The sequence below is a fragment of the Cololabis saira genome, chromosome 12 (genome assembly GCF_033807715.1).
Source record: "Cololabis saira isolate AMF1-May2022 chromosome 12, fColSai1.1, whole genome shotgun sequence".
Taxonomy (NCBI): Eukaryota; Metazoa; Chordata; class Actinopteri; order Beloniformes; family Belonidae; genus Cololabis; species Cololabis saira.
The window spans coordinates 41,419,776-41,447,233 of record NC_084598.1 but is presented as its reverse complement, the minus strand read 5'-3'; the positions used below and the strand labels follow the sequence as shown (position 1 = coordinate 41,447,233).

At 40.0% G+C, this 27,458-nt stretch overlaps 1 protein-coding gene across 1 annotated transcript; it reads left to right on the top strand.

Moving 5' to 3' along the window:
- Window positions 1–1,319: 1,319 nt before the first annotated feature.
- Window positions 1,320–22,680, top strand: znf341 (zinc finger protein 341). Its single transcript, XM_061734900.1, has 16 exons — window positions 1,320–1,362; window positions 3,303–3,413; window positions 5,278–5,471; window positions 8,159–8,308; window positions 8,391–8,705; window positions 9,269–9,452; window positions 10,733–10,826; window positions 10,903–10,993; window positions 12,945–13,122; window positions 14,117–14,367; window positions 16,340–16,548; window positions 18,075–18,171; window positions 19,319–19,451; window positions 19,590–19,701; window positions 21,082–21,152; window positions 22,157–22,680. The coding sequence occupies exons 1-16, from the start codon at window positions 1,332–1,334 to the stop codon at window positions 22,678–22,680; spliced, it is 2,745 nt and encodes a 914-aa protein (XP_061590884.1). The 5' UTR covers window positions 1,320–1,331.
- The last annotated feature ends 4,778 nt before the right edge of the window (window positions 22,681–27,458 follow it).

Below are 27,458 nucleotides of genomic sequence, written 5' to 3'. Positions count from 1 at the left end.
AGCGCGGCGCCGTCCGCGCAGCGGAATCCCAGCGTTCTGATTGGTGGAGAGCGCTGGCTGTCACTTTAAAGGAGAGTTACTGAACGCAGACTCGTCGAACTGAAGGTGCATTCAGGGCCACGCAGAGGTGTCAAAAGTATTCACATTCATTACTCAAGTAGAAGTATAGATACTAGAGTTTCAAAATACTCCTGTAGAAGTTGAAGTATCAACTCAAGTTTTTTACTCAAGTAAAAGTATAAAAGTACTGGTTTCAAAACTACTTAAAGTATAAAAGTAAAAGTAATGTAAGGGGGAAAAAAGCCATTAAGGACAAAAGCCATTGAAAATGAATCCATCTTAGTATAATGCAAATATATTAAAGAACCATATATGTGTACTATTGAGCATTAATGTGTTTCAGAGAGCAGGAGATATGATGACTAGTTGCATATAAGTATTGTAATGGTGCAAAAAGTCAAACTTCAGAGGCATGTTATCATTTATCCTAACCTTTATTGGAATGTACATCCAAGTTTAGTTGCAGGAATCTGAGGGAACGGATGTAAGAACAAAACTGGACAAGAACATCTGAAACAACCACAACCAAATTCACTCTATCCGGATGGAGCAATTTAACTGGATAGTTTTTATTTAAAGGCCGAAATGAAATAGAGTAACGAGGCTGTTTTTAAAATGTAAGGAGTAAAAAGTACAGATAATTGCGTGAAAATGTAAGGAGTAAAAGTAAAAAGTCGTCTGAAAAATAATTACTCCAGTGAAGTATAGATAACCAAAACTTCTACTTAAGTAAGGTAACGGAGTATTTGTACTTCGTTACTTGACACCTCTTCCTAAAACTATTTTGTTATGCTCATGGCATAATTGGCTAAACTATTCTGGGCAAGTATTTTATGCAAGGCAAGTTTATTTATATAGCACAATTCAACACAAGGTAATTCAAAGTGCTTTACATCGACATTAAAAGCGGTAAGACATAATTAGACAGTAAATAACAAATAAAATGAAATAAAATTATGAGAAAAGACTACTTTACCTTTACTGTGCGTCTTATAATTTTAATGTTTAAATTTAGGAGTTTTGTTGCATTCGATTTTACCTTCATCTTATAATATTTATAATATATATAAATCTTATCATATTTCAATAAAAATAATGTATTGTGTTATTTTCAATTGGTTTTTAAATATACTTCATGGTTTACTCTTCAAGTGAAACATCCAAGTCTTCAGTAATTTTCCTCCAGCGTGTCGTCTCTCAGATTTCCTGACTGCACCTGAAGGCAGCAGCCCCGACACATCGAGCGCCGACTTCACAACAAGAGCTGCAAGATGGCGCAGGCAATATTTGAGGTTCTTGAAGGTAGAAATCTTTTATCTTATCACGTAATTACAGACACCCAACCGCTAAAGGGCACCTCTGAAAACAAATGTACAATATTAGACCTTTCAAAAAAGTAGAATGAGCACAGGAACATCTCGTTTAGGCTTCTGTTAATGTTAAAACAACCAAAACATTTCCTAGGAGGGAGTTTCTGTGAATGTAAACACATTACATGATCACTGTTCAGACATTAGTGCAGCTTATTGAACACACTGATTTACTGTAGTTACTGTAGTTTACTAGCAGTTTAATGATCTGCATGCAATTGTTGCTGGACAGGCTGTTTTATTTCAACAACAGCAGAATGGATGTGATTTATATAAAGCTGGTCAGATTTGTAATTTCCTTTTAATATTGGGCTTGTGTGAATCAACAGAAATGTGACTGCTGACTGGAGAATAGTAAAGCTGGAAAGCTGCTAAGCATTTTTAAGAAGATACAGGGATTCTTGTGTTTAGTTATTATGTGAGTCGTAAAAATCATGCAATGAATTGCAGCTTCAATTTAAAAATCATTCTTCTTCTTCTTCTTCTTCTTCTTCTTCTTCTTCTTCTTCTTCTTCTTCTTCTTCTTCTTCTTCTTCTTCTTCTTCTTCTTCTTCTTCTTATATATGTGATACTGGATCACAAAATCTGCTGGAAACCCCATATAAATCATATAATAACAAAGCTGGCAAAGAGTGTAGCAATATTAGGGAGAACAAGATACATGCTGGATTATAAATCATTGCACATTCTGTATTCATCACTAGTATTACCATATCTGGATTATTGTGTGGAGGTTTGGGGCAACACATACAGGACTGTCTCAGAAAATTAGAATATTGTGATAAAGTTCTTTATTTTCTGTAATGCAATTAAAAAAACACAAATGCCATACATTCTGGATTCATTACAAATCAACTGAAATATTGCAAACCTTTTATTATTTTAATATTGCTGATTATGGTTTACAGTTTAAGATTAAGATTCCCAGAATATTCGAATTTTTTGAGATAGGATATTTGAGTTTTTTCTTAAGCTGTAAGCCATGATCAGCAATATTAAAATAATAAAAGGCTTGCAATATTTCAGTTGATTTGTAATGAATCCAGAATGTATGACATTTTTGTTTTTGTAATTGCATTACAGAAAATCACAATATTCTAATTTTCTGAGACAGTCCTGTATATAAGCAATTTACAACCGCTATTCAGACTGCAAAAAAAAAGCAATCAGGATACTTCACAAGTGGGTTATAAGGATATAATAATTATAAGGTTATAAGGATCACACAAACACACTGTTTTTAAAGTCGCATGTGTTGAAATTCTGGGACATTGTCAAACTAAAAACTCTACAAATAATATTCAAAGCGAGAACTGATTCACTTCCAGGCAATTTACAGAAAATGTTTTGTGACAGGAAGGGGGGTTATAATTTAAGAGGAAAATTTAACTTAAAAAAAACAATGTGTTCATTCTAAAAGGAAAAGCATGTGTATCTCAGTTGTTGGATCTATGGAATGGATTGGGTGATGGGTTGAAGCAATGTACAAATATAAATCAATTTAAAAAACGGTACAAAAAGGAAATTCTGGGAAGTTATTTGATTGAGGAGTTAATATGTTAAGGAAAGATTGTGTTTGTCAGCTGGTTAGGTGCAAAGGCTCAACCAATGGGAAAATCTGTAGCCAGTGTAAATTAGCAGGTATTTATTATTAATATTTATGTTTAATTTATAATAGAGGTAACAAAGGGGCAGGGTTAAATACGTTTTACTTCTACCTGTTCCTTTTCGGACACTGTTTTTTTTTCCCTGTTTGTATTACATTTTTGTTTTCTGTATGTTTTGAATTTGTTTAAAATTTTATATTTTTCCCTTATGTGGTCGAAATAAACCATTCAATCAATCAATCAATCAATTCTTCTCCATCTTTAGGCATGGACAACCAGACAGTGTTGGCGGTCCAGTCTCTGCTGGACGGCCAGGGTGGAGTTCCAGATCCAAACAACCAAAATGTCTCTGCTGCACCTGCGATCCAGTCGATGGGTGAGTACCATCAAACCCGGTCTGCTCCTGCAGAATATCACCCTTGTTTTTGTTTCTTTCACCACTGAAGGTTGGATCAAAATGGGAAAAAAACAAACAAAAAAAAGCTATTTTTAGCAAATGTCCTACACTCAGTACTGGAGTTGAGGGGGGATGAGGGGGGATGAGGGGGGATGGCATCCCCCCCTGAAATAAAAATGGTCAAAATCATCCCCCCTTTACATCCCTTATGTCATTTCATCAATGAATGTGGTTTTACTGCTATTTCAACATTTAGAGTCATCACCAGAAAAATAACTTATTTGACAATTTTCACCTGTTTCAAGTAAATTTTCACTTGAAATAAGTAGGAAAATCTGCCAGTGCGACAAGATTTATCTTCTCATTACAAGCAATAAAATCTTGTTCCACATGCAGATTTTTCGACTTATTTTAAGTGAAAATCTACTTGAAACAGGTGAAAATTGTTGTTTTTTCCAGTGATGAGTCTTATGCCCCGTTTACACATAGCCGGGTATTTACAAAAACGGATATTTCCCCCTCTACGTTTTGAAAAATTCCATCGTTTACACGAGATCGTTTTCAAAATCTCTTCGTTTACACGAATCCGCATAAATACGCTGTTAACGTCATGCCAGCCAATCAAAATCCTGGAAAAAAAACATCAACAAATGACACGTGTAACTTCCAGTTAAGGCTGATTTATGGTTCCACGTTACACCAACGCAGAGCCTACGGCGTAGGGTACGCGGCGACGCACACCGTACAGCACGCGTACCCTACGCCGTAGGCTCTGCGTCGATTTAACGCGGGACCATAATTCAGGCTTTACTTCCAAGACGGAACAAGAGTCTTTGGTTTGGAGTGACAGAGAAGTGGAGTTACTTTTAAGTGTGACTTTAGAATATAAAACAGGTAAAATACAAGAAAATATTGACGGTGGCCAAACTAATTGTAAACACAGGTCGCACTGATGACGCTGCTGGTGACGTTTCTGTCTCATAATGTGACGTTCTGAAGCCTAAATCTCCGTTTTCCTCTGTTTAGACGCAAATGTGAAAACGGAGTTTTTGAAAATCTCCACTTTGGCCGGAGTTTTCAGAAATTATCGTTTTTGGTGACTTTGAGCTCCGTTTTCGTGTAAACGAACGGTCAAAACGCATGAATACGCCTGCGTTTTTGCTCCGTGTAAACGGGGCCTTATTTCAAGTGTAATGAGATTTTTTTACTAAAATGAGACATTTTAACTAGAAATAAGACAAATATTCTTGTTAAGATTGTGAGTTTTTGCAGTGATCCATGTTACTTATCCTGTGAAGGACAGAGTCATATTGATAAGTTCAGAAAAGTGTTTTTATTGTTGTGTTTTGATGTATTTGATGTAAGCCCAGTGGATATTTAAAGCTTACAGAAGGCTGCATTTAACTGCTGCTATGTCATTCCTGCAGTATTTCTGCAGGTGTTTTGGTCACTGCTATTATTTGTAATATATCATATTATTTGTAATCAGCACAAATTATCTGTCCCCATATGATAAAATCCACCATCCCCCCTGATTCTTTTTTACAACTCGAGTACTGCCTACACTGAAAAGATCCTGAATCCCAAACGCTGTTGCAAGATCAGTTTAACTGGTAAAACCTAAACCACTATGATGAAAGATACTGTAGATATGTGACATTTAGTCTCTATTTTGGTGTATAAAGAAACAGACGAGCTCCAGTCATTTATATAGTGGCTAAACCGTGTGTGTAAATGCTGAATTATTTAGATGAAAAATGATGGCAATGTGACAACAGTGTCCTTTTCTCCACTAATTTCCTGTCTGTTTTCCACGAACCTCCACATCTGTGCCCTCCTGCAGAAGACGAAGACGTGTTCCTGTGCGGGAAGTGTAAGAAACAGTTTAATTCTCTGCCGGCCTTCATGATGCACAAGCGGGAGCAGTGCCAGTCCGGCGCTGTCCCCTCCCTGTCCACGGTGTCCCTGGCCTCCACCAGCGTCTATCCGTCCGTCCCGTCCATCAGCTCCGTGCCCCAAACTGCTGCTAACCGACAGGTCAGGACTGAAAAAAACTCTTTTTAAAAAAAGCATTTGCTTATTAATTTCTTCAAAGATAATGTGAGGTTTCTAGCTCGAAAAGAAGGTAATAGTAATAATAAGAATGAATGAATGAATGAATGAATGAATGAATGAATGAATGAATGAATGAATGAATGAATGAATGAATGAATGAATGAATGAATGAATGAATGAATGAATGAATGAATGAATGAATGAATGAATGAATGAATGAATGAATGAATGGCTTTATTGTCGCCGGTCTGGCGTCCCAGCACAGTGAGATGACAACCAGTACAACCCATCAGCACAGACAAAACAAATAACATAAGACATGAGTCAACTGGTGAGAACAGATCAGAGAAAGGATGACATTGGGGAGGGAGGAGGGAAAAAAAAGGCATCCTCATACTGTGTGTAAATACACAGTGTAAAAGTGCAAAAAAACACCTCTGCACAGAAAGCAACGTGACAAATTTAACATCACAAGGCTTGCACATGTGTTTGGGGAGGGTGGTTCTAGGGGCGGGGGGGGATCCCGGCACAGTACCCCAAGTAAGCACTGCGGCCAGTAGCACGGCTCTCAAACCTGTTGACTGTGTTGGGGGGGGGCTGATAAGAGGGGGGAGCCGAGGAAGGCGTTGAGTTGAGGGAGGTGTGGTTATCAGTAAGTGTGTGTGTAGCGATGAGTCCGTGAACTTCGCTCAGAGCTGCTCTCAGCCAATGTCCTTGATGTTATCAGGCGGCTCGGTACAGTTCTGAAAACAGGGTCCGCAGATGTTCCTGAGAGGGGAAGGTTAGTGGGGGCAGAGTCATCTTGTTTACATTCCACCAGGAAGATTGTGACCAGAGCGATCGGCCAAAAACCGCCCTGTCAAGGCCAGATTATAGAATCAACAATTATATTGCAAAAACAGGCAGCTTCAGTAATTTTCTGTCTGCCTTCAGTCTCTGGTTCATCAATGGCGACTCCAATCAGACAAATTTGTGATCAATTTCCGCCAAGCCGAGCTTCCAACTTCTCCAAGGTCTTATCCATTTTTGCCAATGAAGCTCAAAGACCGCCGTCAGCCTGCGATTCTGTTCAAGAATCGCATCCAGCTTACGGCTTTGCTCCCCCGACGTTAAAGTCTGAGCGTTGATCTCCTTGCTTGACCCTTCAGCCACGTCCGGCAGCTCTGAAAGAGCCAAAACAGCTGTCGACGACTTACGCGTTTATCGGTAGACCAGGAATCCCCCTCCTCCGATCAAGAGGATAATCAAGAGAAATCCTGCTATCATAAATCCAATTATGAAGGCATCTTCAACGTCCTCGACAGACAGAATCGCCAAGCACAAAGGTTTCCAGTATTTGTAGGAATCCATTGTGTATCCAGCAAAAAAAGTCCCATCGGGGCAGGAGGGCTCCCTTATCCCCTGTCTTCTTGTCGCAAAAATGTGGTCAATTGTGCTGAGAGACCAGTTAATCAATTCCATGATTGTAGAGTTTCGGAGGAGTGAAAAGAAGAGACTCTGAAGACGAGACAAACAAAAGCAGTAACAGGGCAGATAGATAAGGGAGAGGAGCAGAAAAAGTGTCCGACTTCGTCGAGAGCCGGAAGAGAATGAATAATAATAATGAATTTAATTTATAATGCACTTTACATTCAGTGAATCTCAAAGTGCTACAGCATTCAAGGCAAGAAAATCAACACAAAGCAGCAGTATTATCACTAAAACGTAAAAAAGTCATAAAAAGTCATAAAAATCAATGGCAAATCATAGATCATATCGTATGCTTTACTGAAAAGGTGGGTCTTAAGTCTACTCTTGAAAGAGTCAATTGACTGTGGTTCTCTCAGGTGGGCAGGGAGGGCGTTCCACAGTTCAGGGGCAACAGAGCAGAAGGCCCGGTCTCCCATTGTGACTAGTTTAGTCTTGGTGGGTTTGAGGAGGTTGTTGTTTGTTGAACGGGTTCGGGTGGGGGGCTGAGTATGGATCAGTTCCTTGAGGTAAGGGGGTGCGTTGCCATGGACGCATTGGTAGGTTAACAGGGAGATTTTGTATTCTGTCTGGGAGGAGATGGGGAGCCAGTGCAGTGAGTGGAGGATGGGAGTGATGTGGTCGTATTTGCGCACTCTCATCAGGATCCTAGCAGCTGTTCTGTATGTATTGGAGCTTTTGAAGGCTCTTGCTTGTAAGTAAGTAAGTAAGTAATTGAGCCTGGAGGAGACGAAGGCGTGGACCAATTGTTCAGCATCTTTCAGGGACAGGATGGGGCGGAGTTTGGCTATGTTTTTGAGGTGGAAGAAGGATGTTTGACAGAGGTGTTTGATGTGGGCCTCATAGTTGAGGTGGGGGTCCATTCTAACGCCCAGGTTGGTGATGACGGATGACAGTGGGATATCCTGGCCAGAAAAGGTGATGCATGTGATGGGGGATGACTTGCATGGGGTGCCGATGAGCATGGCTTCTGTTTTGCCGCTGTTTAGTTGTAGAAAGTGCTGTTTCATCCACGCCTTGATCTCCTCCAGGCAGATGGCGAGTGTGGATGAAGATGACTCTGCTGAAGATGGGTCCAGTTTTATGTAGAGCTGTGTGTCATCAGCATAGCAATGGAAAGCTATACCGTGTCTGCTGATGACACGGCCGAGGGATAATGCTAACGCTAGATAACGCTTCTATATGTGTGTGTATCCCGTCAGGTTTCCACCTACATCACGGTACCCCCCTCCCCCTTGACGCACACTCTGGTCCAAGGCAACGTGCTGGTCAGCGACGACGTTCTCATGTCGGCCATCTCGGCCTTCACCTCCATCGACCAGCCCATGGCCGCCATGCAGACACCCATACAGGTAATGAACCCCCCCCCATCCCCCGTTGTGATTCCTGGTCTGTCAAAGCAGCTCACCGCTGCTGCGCTCGTCTCCTTTGCAGAGTAACCTGACCACCCACGCAGCGGGGGTGTCGTACCTGCAGCACCACCAACACCACCATCACCACCACCACCACCACCATCAGCAGCAGCAGCAGCAGCAGCAGCAGCAGCAGCAGCAGCAGCAGCATCAGCACCATCAGCATCAGCAGTCCTCCCTCACGCCCGCTCAGCAGCAGCAGCCGCTCTCCTCGCAGGTCCAGGCCAGCCACAGCAACTCGGTGGTGCAGGTGTACAGCGCCATGCCTCACATGGCGGGGGGCGGCGGCGGTGCAGAGATCCACACCCTGGGCCTGCAGGCTTTCCATCCGGTTCAGGTGAGTACCGTATTGGCCTGAATATAAGACAGTGTTTTTTGCATTGAAATAAGACTGAAAAAGTGGGGGTCGTCTTACATTCGGGGTCTACACGTTATACCCATTCACAACGCTAGATGGCGCCAGATATCTTTAAAGCGAATGCTGAACTTAACTCCCCAGGCCAAAGCGAACCCCTGTCACGAAGAATAAAAATAAAAAATAGTATAAGAAAGAAAAGAGAAGAAAATAAGAGAAGAGATAACAGAAAGTGGAGAAACATAGCGACAATCTGGAGAAAAGTGGGTGGAAGATCGTCCAGGTAAACCGGCAGCTGAGGAGAAGTTATGATGCAAACTTCAAGATAATGATTTCAAATAGTCAAAATAACATGCTTTTTCTCTCGAATATATTGTTATAATCATTTGTTTCAGATGTACTGTAATTATTTTCTGTATAAAAATTGAATTTGGTGTTCAAAAAGTCTTTCTTCAAACTTGAGTCTTGAAAAAGAGGGGGTCGTCTTATAATCAGGGTGGTCTTATATTCGGGACAATACGGTAACGCCGCCCGTCCTCCCTCAGGTGCCCAGCCAGTGTGTGGAGAGCCAGCCCTTCACCAGTCCTCCCGTCTACAGTCCTGGCAAGCACGGCACCAAAACAAAGACCTGCAGCGCCACCGGCAGCCTGACAGAGCTGGGGGACTTTGAGAAGGTCATTATTCCCAAACAACCACGGAGTATAAAAAAAACCACAGATGGAGGTGCAGGTGAGAAACAAGATCGTACCGTACATCATAAGTTGTCCTGGATGCATTTTAAACAGTCAACTATGTACAATCAGGTGTAAAAGTACCCTTCTTAAAATGTTTCCTGTGTAAAAACATAATCTAATTGTAGTGGATCTTAGTTTTAGCAGAAATACATCAGACAAACAACAACATGTCTATTAACATCATTCTTTAGTTAACAAATATGAAAAAAAACTGTGGGCAATACTAAGTACCATGATTGTAGCTTGTTCATCCACTTTTAGTAGGAATAACGAAAGCAGTTGTTTCCTGAATCTCACATATTTATTTATTTTTTAACAACTTTGCTTCAATTCATTGAGGTTGTTTGAGCTTATGCAGCAAGTATTGCATCCCTTAAGGCCATTGCTTAGGTCTTTCTCTCTTAGCATTGTGTTAACACACTGCAAAAACTCAACTGTCTTATTTCTAGTTAAAATGTCTCATTTTTAGTAAAAAAAAATCTTATTACACTTAAAACAAGACTCATCACTGGATAAAAACAACAATTTTCACCTGTTTCAAGTAGATTTTCACTTGAAATAAGTAGAAAAATCTGCATGTGGAACAAGATTTTTTTGCTTGTAATGAGAAGATAAATCTTGTCACACTGGCAGATTTTCCTACTTATATCAAGTGAAAGTTTACTTGAAACAGGTGAAAATTGTCAAATAAGTTATTTTTCTGGTAATGAGTCTTGTTTTAAGTGTAATGGGATTTTCTGACTAAAAATTAGACATTTTAACTAGAAATAAGACAAATATTCCTGGTAAGATTTTGAGTTTTTGCAGTGCACACATCTGAACATTCCAAACCAGGAAACTGCCAAAAACATCTGCTTTTATAGAGGTTTGCACATCTGCGAGCGATCCGTTTGTCCACTGGCTGCAAATGACTCTTAAATCCTGTGAAAGCAGAAGGGGGTACTTGGTATTACCCACGTGGGTTTTACTTTTTATTTTTCTGTTTTCCTAATATTAATACCCAGCTCTGAGGAGGTGATTTTCATCATGTTTTTACACACAGACAATAATCAGAGGCTCAAGGTACTAATGTTTACACATGATGTACATAACTGACTTTTCCTGCAAAATCTCTGAAAGAAAAACTTTTTTGTTCCACATGCATTTATTTGTTATTTATTATTTATACACCCAAACTTGTAAATGCACACCAATCGATTGGTATCCAGTTTTAGAGGCTGGTTTCATAAACGACGGGATTTACTGGCCGATCATTTCCTGCATTTGACTCCACAGCAGATCCGCTGAAAGGAAAAGGTCCGAAGCTCAAGTGTAACTTCTGTGACAAAATCTTCTCCAAGAACTTTGACCTCCAGCAGCACATCCGAAGGTGAGGCACCGTCCAGCGCGTATGGCGGCCGCTGATCGGCCTGCAGGGACGTGACCGGGTGTGCTTCTCGTTGCAGCCACACGGGGGAGAAGCCGTTCCAGTGCATCGTCTGCGGCCGAGCCTTCGCCCAGAAGTCCAACGTGAAGAAACACATGCAGACGCACAAGGTTGTTCCCGGCTTTCTGGGCTCACTTTTTATCCAGACTTTTACGGTATTAAGGTTCATCAGATGTGCTACATCACTGAGAGGGGTCACCAGGTACCGGAGCCTTTATCACCGGTCTGCACCGGGTTCCGCAAACACGGGTTCTGAGCACATGACATCATGCTGTAGTGATATTAAAGACGGCACAGTCTCTGCAGTGTAAAGAGACGGTTGTAAAGGGACATATTTGATGTGTACCAAGCGTTATCTTGGGTTTTGGGCCGGACTACGGCCTCCCCATCTGGGTGAGCAGCACCTGCTTCACCGGACCGCGGTAAACCTGTCGCAGACTTCTATTTTCCTTCTTTTGGACCCTCTAAATGCAGGAAAACACTAAATCAGGCCTTGATGCAGGGATGCTGAATCAGTTCATACAGTCCCGGCACAGTACATCCAAGTGATCGCCGCGACTTTGTGGCGCTCAAACCCGGAGACTGTTGGGGGGGGCTGATAAGAGGGGGGGCCGAGGAAGGCGTTGAGTTGAGGGAGGAGTGGTTTCAGCAAGTGTGTGTGTGCAAGCGGTAAGTCTGCGAACTTCGCTCAGAGCTGCTCTCAGCCAATGTCCTTGATGTTATCAGTCGGCTCGGTCAGTTCTGACAACAGTCCACAGATGTTCCTGAGAGGGGAGGGTTAGTGGGGGCAGAGTCACCTTGTTTACATTCCACCAGGAAGATTGTGACCAGAGCGATCGGCCAAAACCGCCCTGTCAAGGCCAGATTATAGAATCAACAATTATATTGCAAAACAGACAGACTCAGTAATTTTCCGTCTGCCTTTAGTCTCTGGTTCATCAATGGCGACTCCAATCAGACGAATTTGTGATCAATTCCCGCCAAGCCGAGCTTCCAACTTCTCCAAGGTCTTATCCATCTTGCCAATGAGCTCAAAGACCGCCGCCAGCCTGCAATTCTGTTCGAGAATCGCATCCAGCTTACCGCTTTGCTCCCCCAACGATAAAGTCTGAGTGTTGATCGCCTTGCTTGTCTCTTCAGCCATGTCCGGCAGCTCTGAGAGGGCCAAAACAGCTGTCGACGACTTACGCATTTGTCGGTACACCAGGAATCCCCCTCCTCCGATCAGGAGAAATCCTGTTATCATAAATCCAATTATGAAGGCATCTTCAACGTCCTCGACAGACAGGATCGCCAAACACGGTTTCCAGTATTTGTAGGAATCCATTGTGTATCCAGCAAAAAATGTCCCATCGGGGCAAGAAGGCTCCCTTACCCCAGACTACAGAAAAGGAAAAAAAAGAAGATACTAATAAGAAGAAAACGAAACGAACAAACAAAACAAAGAAAATGAACAAAGAAGAGAAGAAAATAAACGTGGTCATTCACGATTGAGGACAGCATAATTTAGACAGTTGGATATTTAAGCAATAGCTTGTCATAATAAATATATAGTTGGTAATAATTAAGGTATAGTTTCTGTTAGCATATCAAGATAATTTATATTAGTGTTCTATATTTATCTATTATTTTAGATTTATAATTTTTTTTTAATTTGTAAATTGAGCTACTTTTTTTTAGTTCAACATCCAGGCGGTTCCACAGTTTCACCCCTTCGACACTGATACACCTTGACATTTTATTTGTTCTTGGCCATTTCTGCTTAAAAATGCCACTTGGCTCTTTGACGCCACAATATTGAGTTACGTATGTTCGCTCTTCGGCTGGTGGACACTTCAAACGCACCCAAGCTCAGAAAAGGGTGGGGTTTGCTTTCCTCAAGCAGATCAGATATCAGACATTTGGCTGGGCCCCTTTGAAAACATGTTGGGGACCCCCCTCTCTGAATGACACCTCTCCACCGCTATGACATACAAGCATTGAGACAGTCGTATCAAAAATCCTTGATTTTTCCTGTGAGACTGGGATGTAGTTCCAACGATGGCCGTCTTCCCCTCTCAGGTGTGGCCTATGAGTGTGGCCAGCACGGTGTCCCGACTGCCAATCACGGTGAAGGTGGTGCCGGTGTCGTCCGGCGAGGAAGAGAGGGGCGTAGAAGAGCAGCAGCAGCAGCAGCAGCAGCAGGCGGAGCGGGACGAAGAGGCGCAGCAGCAGGCGGAGCACCAGTCCACACAAGAAGGTAAAGGAACGTTTGTCCGGGAAAAACCTGAAACACCAAACAAGAACATGCAGCCCGGTCAGCCACAGCAGCTCAGGCAATACACTGCAAAAACTCTTTGAAAACATGTTGGGGACCCAACATGTTTTGCACGCAAGCCTGGCCTGGCGAAAAATTTGATATTGTTTGCATTAATGGGCGTGGCCTAATGGCTCAACAGCGCCCTCTAGAAAACTTTGTGCCTCAAGCCCCACAATACGGTTTGACGTACATGCACGAAAATCGGTACACACTTGTATCATGTCGCAACTTAAAGAAAAGTCTCTTGGCGCCATGGCCGAAACCGAAACCAGGAAGTCGGCCATTTTGAATTAATGGTGTAATTTTGGCGCAATTTATGCCATTTCTTCGGCCGTTAATGCGGCCCGAACCGTAACGTGCACCCAGGTGTGTTATACATCAAAATATGCGTCTCAATCCTGTGACGATGCGCATTACTTTTCTCAGTCAAAAGCGTTACCGTAGCGACGATAGACGCAAAAAAGCGCGCCCCCCCTTCATTTGATTGGTCCATATTTGATAGATCCTACTTTCTGCCATAACCTTTGAATGGTTTGATATAGAGAGTCGTGGGTGGTGTCATCGGACTTGGTATTGAGTCCTTGAACAAAATTGGTTCAAATTAGCCCCGCCCCTTCTTCTGATTGGTCGATATTTCATAGTTCCTATTTTCTGCCATAACTTTTGAATGGTTTGACATAAAGAGTCATGGGTGGTGTCATAGGACTTACTTTTGAGTCCTTGATCTTTATTGGTGAAAATTGCACGTGCGAGGGCCCGTGCATCGCTGCTTGCAGCTTTAATTTGCTTTGTTTTGCTTGTGTTTTTTTTTTTTTGTTTGTTTTTTTTCTGGTATATACATTTTATGTATTCGGATTATTTTTTGTTTTAACCTATTTGAATAATAAAAAAAAGAAAAGAACTAATCCCGTCTGTACTCCGTCTCTGGTTCCAGAGGCGGCGGCGGAGCTGCAGGAGGCCGTGGCCGAGGTCCAGGCCGATCAGGTGGAGGAACCGCAGCATCCGCAGGTCCAGATGCACGTGGAGGTGCCGCCGGACCAGAACCAGAACCAGAACCAGCCGTGTCCGGCTCCCAGCAAACAGATGGTGGTGATCGACAGCTCGTACCAGTGCCAGTTCTGCGCCAGCAGGTTCAAGACTTACTTCCAGCTCAAGTCGCACCTGACCCAGCACAAGGGGGAGCAGGTGAGTGCAGCAGAACCGGTCCAGAACCATCAGGTACCTGTGAGCAGAGCTGGTAGAGTAGTCAAAGATTGTACTCAAGTAAAAGTACTGTTACTTCAGAATAATATGACTCAAGTAGAAGTAAAAAGTAGTCATCCAAATAATTACTTGAGTAAAAGTAAAAAAGTACTTGGTGAAAAAACTACTCAAGTACTGAGTAACTGTTGAGTAACGTCTGATTTATTTTTTTAACACAACCATTCAAACAGACAAAAGCACAAAATAATCATCTTCAGGCAAATTAAATCAATAAAATAATAAAATAAATAAAAAATAAAAAGATAAATTAAGCACAAGTAGCACAAAATTTCATAAAATAATCTTAAAGTAAATTCAAGTACTTTAATACATAATAAAATAAATAAAATAATAACAGAATAAAAATATAAATTAAGCACAAGTAGCACAAAATTTCAAGCCTTTGTACTTTTCTTTTTTAACCAGGCAGAACTAGAACAAACATGAACTCATAGAAACTCTGTGTGTGTTTGAGTCTGTGTAAATGTGACAAAACATGCAAAAACAAACATTTTTCCCAAAGAATCACCCAGTGATGTCATGAGATTGACACGTACGCGGATAAAAGGGATAAAAGAAAAGTAACAGCTCAACGTAGCCTAATGTAGCGGAGTAAGAGGAACAGTTTCTTCTTCACAAATCTACTCAAGTAAAAGTAAAAAGTATAGTGATTCAAAACTACTCCTAAAAGTACTAAATTTCCCAAAACTTACTCAAGTAAATGTAACGGAGTAAATGTAACTCGTTACTACCACCTCTGCCTGTGAGGTTAAAAACCTCATCACAGCGGACATGCTCAAAATTAAATACATATTGGGAAGATGTGTTTGGGGCCCTTTCAGTAGTATTTAATCAAGATCTCATAAAAGATCCGACGGTGGCGATACTAGGTGTGATACCGGAAGGAATTGAGGGTAGAGGTAAAAAATATCTCTTACAGATATTACTGACAGCAGCAATAAGTGCATCACTATTAAGTGGTTAAAATCTGACCCCCCAACATACAACATGTGGACTGAAAAAGTCTGGGAAATCTTTCAGATGGAGCAGATAACTACGACGGAGTATTAGGGCCAAGTTAAGACAAAAAAAAAAAAATTGAAATTACGAGAACAAAGTCGTAATATTTTGAGAATAAAGTCGTAATGTTTTGAGAATAAAGTTGTAATATTAAATATATTATAAATATATAGATATAACTTCGCAAGATGCTCAATATTCCTCATTTTAACACAGGGAGAAGATGCTCTTCCTGTTAGAGTTCTCATACATTACGACTTTATTCTCATAAATTATATTCTCGTAATATTACGACTTTATTCTATTAAGACTTTATTCTCATAAATTACGACTTTATTCTCGTAATATTAGGACTTTATTCTCAAAATATTAGGACTTTATTCTATTACGACTTTATTCTCGTAATATTATGACTTTATTCTCATTATACTATGACTTTATTCTCGTAATTTCCAATTTTTTTTTTGTCTTAGTTTGGCCCTAATACTCGTAGATAACATACTCTCTTAGACTTCAGAAAAGTGTTTTTCTTAAAAGGTGGAGCCCTGCCATGTTTCTGTTAACGCAGTGAATGGACTCTAATACGTAAGACACACACATACCCCGCCCCCCCTTTTTTTTAATTAATTAATTAATTTTTTCATATTATTATTATCATTATTATTTTTATGTACTTTGCTTATTTATTTATTTGTATTTTCCTGTCCTTCTGTGTCTCGATCTTATCTCTATTGCTTTGCTAATTAAATGGTGCAAACTAGTCCGTGGGTACAGACGGAATAAATGTAAAAAGGTAGACAATGTGTATGTAAAGGAATGTATAAGTTGCTGATACCGAAATACCGAGAAAAAAAAACCCTCCTGATCCCAGCGATGCTGTTCTTCCTCCCGGCAGGTCTACAAGTGCGTGCTGAAGTCGTGCTCCCAGACCTTCCAGAAGCTGGACCAGTTCCTGGAACACATCCGGACGCACCAGGAGCAGCTGACGTACCGCTGTCACCTCTGCAGCAAGGTGTTCCCGTCGCTGTTTGAGCTGGGAGTGCACCAGTACTCCCACTGCTTCTGCCCGCAGCAGAGCACGCGCAAGGAGACGTCCGTCTTCAGGTCCGGCTCGCTCCAGCTCTTTGCACGCTTTTAAATGTTTCCCAAAGTCCAAAGCCTAAAGTCTTCTCTCCCTGTGACACGTCCTCCCAGGAATATTACACTGCAAAAACTCTAAATCTTACCAGGAATATTTGTCTTATTTTTAGTTAAAATGTCTCATTTTTAGTCAAAAAATCTCATTACACTTAAAACAAGAGTCATCACCATCTGTGGAAACATCTGGAACCTGCAGTCTGGAGAAGAAACGCAAACCTTTACTCGTGTCCTTAGTTGGATAACCAAGAAAGGACACAATGTATTTAAAATAAGACCATAAAAACCCTTAAAAAGGTTTGTTTCAGGAGAGTGTCAACAGTGAGAGAGCAGGAGGACTTTAATAATTACATCTACAATTATTGAAGTGTGTCAGCTGCTAAAAGTCACCAACATTTAACAATACAAAAACTCAAAATCTTACCAGGAATATTTGTCTTATTTCTAGTTAAAATGTCTCATTTTTAGTCAAAAAATCTCATTACACTTAAAACAAGACTCATTACCAGAAAAATCACTTATTTGACAATTTTCACCTGTTTCAAGTAAATTTTCACTTGAAATAAGTAGAAGATTTATCTTTTCATTACAAGCAAAAAAATCTTGTTCCACTGGGAGATTTTTCTACTTATTTCAAGTGAAAATCTACTTGAAACAGGTGAAAATTGTTGTTTTTCCAGTGATGAGTCTTGTTTTAAGTGTAATGAGATTTTTATTTATTTTTTTTACTAAAAATGAGACATTTTAACTAGAAATAAGACAAATATTCTTGTTAAGATTTTGAGTTTTTGCAGTGTAGCGGTGGTCCAGAATCTCTCCGGTATCAGCAGGTTCATGTCTGATTCAGAATCTGATCTGATTTAGAAAAGAACAAGAAAGACGTCTGGAATTAAATGGTGTAGTTCTGGGAGGACGTTGTCCACCGTTTAACAGAAGAGAAGCCGTAACTCCTTTTGTCGATCCATCACATCAGATAGATAATCACTTTATTAATCCCAAAGGAAATGTAGGGCTTTGAAAGACACTTAACAGTGGACAAGTGACTCACAACTCACAGACATTCAGACACAAATAACCAACATTTAGGAAGATTTGTTCAGGGGGAGTAGAGCTGTACAAGAGATAAGTAAATAAATAAATGACATAAATGAGTGTGTGGGTGGCATCACATCAGACCCACGAGAATGTCGGTGCTGCTGAGCTTCAAAAAGAATTTAAACACACAAGGAAATATAAAATACCAGCATAAAAACAGAGCATTTATAAGGGGGGAGACGAGATGAATTATAAACAAGGTAGAGTGGCAAAAACGTAGTTTAATTGCCTTAAATGTTCCATCCTTGTCTAGAGCAGCGATCCTGCACTTTCACCTCAGACTCCTGGGCTTCAAATCCAAGCTTGTCCCCTGATTTAAAAAAAACAACAGCAACTCTTTTTCTGCGTCTGATTGGTTTTATGTCGCTCTTATTCCTCGTCTTTGCGTTTCCCGTCAGGTGTGCGAAATGCCAGAGCAGATACTCCACCCAGGAAGCGCTGGAGCAACATCTGCTCAACGCCACGCACAGTTTCCCCTGTCCACACTGTCAGAAGGTACACACACACACACACACACACACACACACACACACACACACACACACACACACACACACACACACACACACACACACACACACACACACACACACACACACACACACACACACACACACACACACACACACACTGTTTTATCCTGCAGAGCTGCAACAAGACTGAGAAGGTTTACAGATGTTTGGAGCTGCAGTTCTCCAAACGGCCACTAGAGGGCTCCAAAAACCACTGAACTTTCCTCAGGCTTCATACGTTTTGAAAAAACCTGGAAAAGTCATGGAATTTGAAAATGTCATTTTCAAGGCCTGGAAAAGTTTTGGAAACATAAGTTCACCCCAAAAGTTTTGGAAAAGTCATGGGATTTATTTTTCTCACTTAATGATAACATTTAGTAATAACAGCCTATAAGGTAGATTTAAAATTGATCAATAAATATTTCGTATCGAAAAGTCTCGCACGTTCTCACACATGACGTGCCGAGCATCTTGCGCATCATGCAGATCGGTTATTATTACAGTTATTACAGTTATATTAGATTACTATACAACATATACTACAACATATTGCTGGTATATCAGTGTTAGTTTAAACAAATGTTTATTTGGTATAAAACCATAATTGTCATTAGATCTCCACTGTGGTGACTTTTGACATAGTTTTATTCCTATATTTCATTCATACATTGATGTTTTAGAGGATCATGTATAGTCATGGAAACTTGCTTACAAGTCATGGAAAAATCATGGAAAAATCATGGAAAAGTCATGGAAATTTGTTGGTTAAAATGTGTATGAACCCTGTTTCATGGATCTCGTCATTTCTAATTATTAAGATGTCATCTTAGTAGCATCTGGAGGGAGGGAGGAAGGAAGGAAGGAAGGAAGGAAGGAAGGAAGGAAGGAAGGAAGGAAGGAAGGAAGGAAGGAAGGAAGGAAGGAAGGAAGGAAGGAAGGAAGGAAGGAAGGAAGGAAGGAAGGAAGGAAGGAAGGAAGGAAGGAAGGAAGGAAGGAAGGAAGGAAGGAAGGAAGGAAGGAAGGAAGGAAGGAAGGAAGGAGAGAGACAGTCAGGTTCTTTTCATCCACAGTATCTTTCCTTACGTGACCCACGTCCTCTCCTCCTCCTCCTCCTCCTCTTCCCCCGGCAGGTTTTCCCGTGTGAGAGATATTTCCGCCGTCACCTCCCCACCCACGGCGTGGGGGGAAGGTTCAAGTGTCAGATCTGCAAGAAAGCCTTCAAAACCGAGCACTACCTCAAACTGCACACGCGCATCCACTCAGGTACGACCTTCCCCGCCAGGACCTGGTCTGATCTGATCTGATCTGGACCTGGACCCGATCACAGTCTCACTGAGAGGTTCTTTAAGTCTGACGCTGATTCACTGAGAGGTCTGAACCTGATGTTATTCCCTCCGGCAGGTGAAAAGCCGTACAAGTGTTCCCTCTGTGAGGCAACATTCAACCGCAAGGACAAAGTGAAGCGGCACATGCTGATCCACGAGCCCTTCAAGAAATACAAGTGTCCCTTCAGGTGAAGTTCTGCTCCGTCTGTTGCTGAGAGGGACACAAGTCTCTGATGTTTCTCTCTTGTGTCTCCAGAGGAGCTTTAGAACCAACAGAACTCCAAAAGACAGTAATTATGAGTTAATGCTTTAGTGTTTTCTGATTGGTCAGATTTCTGGAGGCTTGCTGGTGGGTGGGGTTAAGGGTTGACAACTGTTACATATTCATAACGCAGTGAACCTTTGCTGTAAATGACCTCAACTTCCCGTATCCTTCCTGTATTTTTTTATGCCTGAATCAGATTTGGAAAAGAAAATTAGACAAATATTCACAGGTGGATGTCTCTGTTCAGTAAATACTTTCCTCGTCACCTGCCGTTGTGTTTGATTACTACGGAAGAGTATTAGAGCCATGCAGGAGAAAAAATAAGAAAAAAGAATAAAAAGATAATTTTTTTATTGTGCACTTCGAGAAAAAATTTGAAATGTCGAGAAAAAAGTCAAAATGTCGAGAATAATGTTGAAATACAATTTCAAGAATAAAGTCAATTTCGTGAATAAAGTTGAAATCAACTTTAATCAACTTTTTTCTCAACATTTCGACTTTTTTCTCGAAATTGTACTTCAACATTATTCTCGACATTTCAACTTTTTTCTCGACATTTCAACTTTTTTCTCGACATTTCAACTTTTTTCTTGAAGTGCATAATGAAAAGAAAATCTTCCTCCTCTAAAATATTATTTTTATTTTTCTCCTGCCTGGCCCTAATACTCTTCTGTAGATTACAGATGTTGTCAGCCGTTGTTTACGTTTTTCAGTACCAACCAAGCTAATTGGTGTAGATGTGGGAAGAGCAGATTCTGTTTCCGTACCACTTTTAACTCCGTAGATGCACCAGTCAAGCTTCTGTTGGCGTAATAACTGATTTTATTGCCCAACTGTTTGGGCGGGCACAGCTGGTCGCCTGGCAACAACAGCTTTCATCGCAGACAGAAATGTTAGCTGTTATCTAACCAAACTGGACTCTTTTAAAATCACCTCTGGTTCTCTTGCAGACATACGGAATATAAACATAAAAAGAGCGATGATGTCACACAGAGCCAAAGTTAGAAAAAAACATAAACAGAAGAACTTGGAAAACTGAGCATTTTGCTCATAGAAGTACTTCAAGTTAGATTTATCTTGTCTTTTTGAGTCTCTGGGCAAATTTAATGAAAAATCCTATGAATTCCTTTAAAAAAAGAAAGAAAGAAAAAGAAACACTTCACACTTTAAGAAACACTAGAAAAAGTACAATATGGCCACTTTAAAAAGTCCTTCTGTCTCTCTTTAATGTTGAAGCATTAAGTAATTTTCTCACAAACTTTTTGTCTTTCGTTTTAAGCTAAATGTTCTGTTTTCACACCAGGACACACGTGGGCTGCACCAAAGAATTCAACAGACCGGACAAGCTCAAGGCTCACATCCTGTCACACTCCGGTGAGTGAATGATCCACGTGTATTTTGTTTAGGTCAGGGGTCGGCAACACAAAATGTTTTAGAGCCATATTGGACCAAAAAACACAAAAAAATAATATGTCTGGAGCCGCAAAAAATGGAAAGTCTTGTATAAGCCTTAGAATGAAGACAACACATGCTGCATGTTTCTATTATAGTTATAACTGGGGGAAGATTTTTTTTTTCATTATGCACTTCGAGAAAAAAGTCGAAATTTCTAGAAAAAAGTCGAAATTTCGAGAAAAATCGTAATGTCGAGATTAAAAAGGAAAGGAAAATGGTAGAAAAAAAGAGGGAAAAAAAGGAAAAAATGTCGAGATTAATGTTGAAGTACAATCTCGAGAAAAAAGTCGAAATGTTGAGAAAAAAAGTCAAAATTTCGAGAAAAAAGTCGAAATTTCAAGAAAAAAGTCGAAATGTCGAGATAAATGTTTAAGTACAATCTTAAGAAAAAAGTTGAAATGTCAAGACAAAAGTCGAAATGTCGAGAAATAAGTCAAAATGTTGAGAAAAAAGTCAAAATTTCGAGAAAAAAGTTGAAATTTCAAGAAAAAAGTCAAAATGTCGAGATTAAAAAGGAAAGGAAAAAGGAAGAAAAAAAGAGAAAAAAGGAAAAAAAATGTCGAGATTAATGTTGAAGTACAATCTCGAGAAAAAAGTCGAAATGTTGAGAAAAAAAGTCAAAATTTCGAGAAAAAAGTCAAAATTTCGAGAAAAAAGTTGAAATGTCGAGATTAAAAAGGAAAGGAAAAAGGAAGAAAAAAAAGAAGAAGAAAAAAAAGAGTAAAAAGGAAAAAAGAAGAAAAAAAGGCAAAAAGGAAAAAAAGGAGAAAAAAAAAGAAAAAATGGAAAAAAAAGGTCAAACATTTTTGAAAAAGCTCCTAGGGCGGCGTTAAAGAGGCTCTAGAGCCGCGGGTTGCCGACCCCCGATCTACTGCAAACACAGATTTAAGTGCAGACCGGTTCTCACCTCCTCTCTCCTCCAGGTATCAAACCCTACAAGTGTCTGTTCTGCCAGAAGACGTTCAGCCGGCGGGCTCACATGCTGGAGCACCAGCAGTCCCACACGGACAACTACCGCTTCAGGTGCTCCGCCTGCAGCAAGGGCTTCACCCGCCAGAGCTACTACCGGGACCACAAGTGCCCCGCGGCCGGGAACGGGACCGGCCGGGGGGCGGGGGACGACGGGGACGGGGGCTCGGGGGGGGCTGAGGCCAAGGACGGAGAGGAGGATGATGAGAGGAGGACCGGAGGAGAGGAGGATGACGAGGATACAGAGGAGGATGAGGAGGAGGACGAGGAGGAGGACGAGGGGTCGGAGCAGCGAGTGGAAGGACAGAGCGGGGAGGAGGAGGAGGGAGACGGGGGCAGGACTGACGAGCGCTGCCAGGTTTCTGGCCTGACTATTGAAGAGCAGATGGAAAGAGAGGAGGAGGAACGGGTGGAGAACGCCGTCGCGGCCCTGGAGCGGCGCGAGGACCAGAACGGCCTTCAGCAGCCGTGTTTATAGTCTTAACGGTTATCTACAGGACTGTCTCAGAAAATTAGAATATTGTGATTTTCTGTAATGCAATTACAGAAACAAAAATGTCATACATTCTGGATTCATTACAAATCAACTGAAATATTGCAAGCCTTTTATTATTTTAATATTTCTGATCATGGCTTACAGTTTAAGATTAAGATTCCCAGAATATTCTAATTTTTTGAGATAGGATATTCGATTTTTCTTAAGCTGTAAAATATTGCTGATCATGGTTTACAGCTTAAGAAAAATCGAATATCCTATCTAAAAAAATTAGAATATTCTGGGAATCTTAATCTTAAACTGTAAGCCATAATCAGTAATATTAAAATAATAAAAGGCTTGCAATATTTCAGTTGATTTGTAATGAATCCAGAATGTATGACATTTTAGTTTTTTTAATTGCATTACAGGAAATAAAGAACTTTATCACAATATTCTAATTTTCTGAGACAGTCCTGTACATGCAGCTGTAGGAAATAGTTCCTGGATACACCTCTTTTAAAAACAACGAAATAAGATTTTTTTTAAAGGGGACATATGACACACTGCAAAAACTCAAAATCTTAACAAGAATATTTGTCTTATTTCTAGTTAAAATGTCTCATTTTTAGTTAAAAGAAATCTCATTACACTTAAAACAAGACTCATCACTGGAAAAAAACAACAATTTTCACCTGTTTCAAGTTTCAATCTTGAACCACTGGCAGATTTTTCTACTTATTTCAAGTGAAAATTTAGTTGAAACAGGTGAAAATTGTCAAATAAGTTATTTTTCTGGTAATGAATGTAATGTAATGACATTTTAACTAGAAATAAGACAAATATTCCTGGTAAGATTTTGAGTTTTTGCAGTGCATTTTCCTGTAAATTAAACCAAAACACCAGGTTTTTATCAATAATAAGGTTTAAGGTTTTTACAAGTATAATACTTTTTTATAAGAGTTGTAAAGGGGGCGGAGTCCGTCCTTAGACTTTTCCTCTGGGCTCTTTTAGGCCCAATCCCAATACTCCCCCTACTTTCTATCACTACCCCTAAAAAAAAAAGGGACAGATTTTGGGGCACTTGAAATCTTCCCAGGGTCCTGTCCCAATACTCCCCCCACCCCTACTTTCAGCTGAGAGCCAAAAGCTGTTTTAATTTCAGCTGTAGCGCAGTTAATAAGGCACTTTATTAAGTTTTAATATTTTTTCAGGCGTAAAAGTAACCGTTAAGATCCCCAACCTGGGCTCAATTTATCCAAATAACACCTGTTAAGAAATTAGACCCGATGTTTTCGGAGAAGAGCCGCCGGCCCCAGGGAGCAGCAGCAGCAGTTCACGTACAGACGTGATCGCCAGGTCAACCTGCGCCGTCGTCCCGGGGAGAAACCTGCAGCTCTGTGGAGAATTACCGCTGGCTGAAATAAATCATTTAGGAAGATAAATGTTGGTTTAATAGATGAAATCTAACAGTTGTAGCTACGCCTGTTAAGAAATTTGCTCCGAAAATTTCGAGATTTCTGCCTGCCGGCTCCGGAGCTACGGTGCGCGATTTAACCTACGCCGTAGGCTCTGCGTTGATGTAACGCGGGACCATAAATCAGCCTTTATTCTGCCGAGGTTTGAAAAAGACTTTGCAACAACAGGCAAGCGAGTGATTATGTACATTCACTGAGTGAATATTATGAAAGTAAAATATATATTTCTCGCTGGAAATGTAATCAAAACACATTTTTATGCAGAAACTAACTCAAAATATTGATTTTATTCACAAAAAAATAAGAAATGCCATGTTTTTTTTGGATTCAGTCCGCAAATGACGACGAAAAGCATTCTGGGAAATCTTTTTGTCCCTAGATCAAACTAGTGTGAATCGGAAAACACTCGCTCCATAGGGACAGATTCATAGCCACTACACTCGTTTTCTTCACTACCCCTAGGTGGAAAGAGGAATTGGGACACCACTACCCTCACGGGAACGCGCAAAATTTAGGGGTAGGGATGAAAACGAGGGGTAGTGGGAGTAATGGGACAGGGCCAAATACACCCAGGCTGCATAATTCTACTGTAATCTGGGTCTGTGATGTCACAGAACCCGCAGGAATGGATAACCATGAAGAGAGAACATTATGATGGAGATGCTGACAGTTGCCACCTCAGATCTCCAAAGACGTGCTCTCAATCACAGAAAAATATTTAGTATGTCCCACTTAAAAATCTATTTTTAAAAAATCCAGGAAATATTACAGGTTTTGTTTTAAATTAAAACGTCATTTATATTGTTCACCTGCTTTTTCTTATTTAACTGTAGAAGAAAATGCTTTGGAAGAGGATGAACTTTACCGTAACTGAACCGCAGAGGTTCCTTTAAAAAGATCACGATGCTCACATTATTTTCTAATGTTATGTAGCAAAAAGATCATTATTAAAAGTATACCCATGTCTCAGAAGTTGATCTGTGCTCATTTAAAATCCCACCTCGCAACACAGTTTCTTTTTCAGCAGGTGGGATTTTTGATTTCCGAGGTCAAAGTCAAGGTCAAATGTATTTTTATAGCACATTTAACAACCGCCACGATCGGTACCAGCCTATTAAAGCCCTTGATAATAAAAAAAATCTTAAAAATCGGTCCCAACACGTACTGGAAGCCAGTGAAATGATGAGTTATATGCTCTGGTTTTCCTGTCCCAGTCTGAGCTGGTTGACTCTTTAAGAATCACTGTAGGAAAAGTAAGGCCTCACTTTAGCCTGTTTAGACAAATTTAAATTTAAAATAAAACTACATTTTTGTGATGAGTGAAAGACAAGAGTGGCAACACAATCTGCTCATCAGTTCGACCAAACATCTACAAACGTCTCTTACTTTCATCGAGATGCAAAAAGCTGAATATCCAACGAGTTGTTCAAATCTGTAAGTTTAAGAAGTGAATCACTAGATTTTATTTGTCAACCAAATATCCTGTAAAGAAAGAAAAACCAACAATGGTTCACCAAAATAGCTTGAACTCGACAAAAGTTATAATAAGGCAAGGCAAGGCAAGTTTATTTATAGCACAATTCAGGTTCAAGGTAATTCAAAGTGCTTTACATTGACATTAAAAGCGGCAAGACATAATTAGACAGTACATAACAAATAAGATTGAATAAAATTATGAATAAGATGATAAGAAAAGAAGTAAAATAATAAAAAGCACAAGCTGTTAAAAATAAGGGCAGTAGAGTCCAGCAGGTAAGTATTTAATTTAAGGGTACGCTTCAGTAAACAGAAATGTTTTTAGGCCAGATTTAAAGGAGCTGACAGTTGGATAATATAATATAATAATATATTTAATAATAAATAATAACTGAACACGAGTCGTGAAAATCAGACATTGCTTTTGAGCGGTTCCCCCCAAAAAAGACTGAAAATAAGATTGTCCTTTCGACGGCTGCTTAACCCCTGTAAATAAATGGGAATGGCTCAAATTTAACATTAGAAAAATTTGTATCCACGAAGGTAAAAAGCAGGCTTTTTCAAAGAGGAAAACAAGGCTAGACATTATTGTTAAAATAAACCACTTTTGTAGTCAGACTCATTTGAATGATGAAGACAATCTCAAATTACAGTTATATCAGTTGCAGTCAAAATTAGATGTTTTTTATACAGAAAAAGGAGCAAAAGGAGCTTTCATCCGTTCCTAGGCAAGATGGATCGAGGACGGCTACAGAAATTCTTCATACTTCTTTAACTTGGAAAAAATTCTTAAAACATTTTTGGACTGAAATTAGAGATTTGATTCATGATGCCTTTAAGGAATGTATAAGCAACTCGACTATGTCTCCAACTTTTATGAACGCTAATTCAGAATTATGTCCCTCACGGCACCTCATACATTTGCCACCGCGAGAGCCTCAAGGCGTTTCTGCACATAGACATATACCGTATTTTCTGGACTATAAGCCGCACCTGATTATAAGACGCATCCGTTCTATTTAAAAAAAATAATAATAATAAAAAAAAGATATACAAGCCGCATCCACTCTATTTAAAAAAAAAAAAAGATAGGCAAGCCGCAGTTATTTATGTTGTTAGATTAGATATTTACTACATGTAAAGAAAGATTTTGAACTGTAAATGATGTGTTTGTACCTAAATAGATCCTTTCCTAACAGTGTTTTTTTAACACGGCAGCAACTTTGCTGATTAAAACGGGACAGAACCAAGAGAAAATAACCAGTATTTATTTATCTATTTATCTGTTTGAAATCTGCTTCTACTTCTATCTGCTAAAGAAGAAGTAGCGTATTCTTCTTTGCATTTATTTTGTCTTAGTTTTGATTCTAATTCCGGTTAAAGCGCCCCGAGCGGTGGAAGAAAAATCCACAGAATAGCTGCACCTTTGTATAAGCTGCATGGTTCAAAATCTATGAAAAAAGTAGCGGCTTATAGTCCAGAAAATACGGTATACGTATATATGTCTATGTTTCTGCACACGTCGGCCAGATGTTCATGTTTGGAGTAAAAATTGCCAAAGTAAAGCAAGAGTACCTGGCTGCAGGCAAAATGGCCGACAAGGGCGCGGCCATACTTCCATCCATACCGGAAGTCTATACCTATACTTCTTCGTGTAAATAATTTTTTTTATTTTTTTATTTTTTCAAATTTAAGATTTGCAAACAGTACAATGTTAACAAAACTTCACATTATGCAGTTTCACATTGAATCATAACATATAAAGAGTATTACTCAAATAAAAGCAAAACCAATGCATACCGGAAGTCCATACCGGAAGTTGGTCTT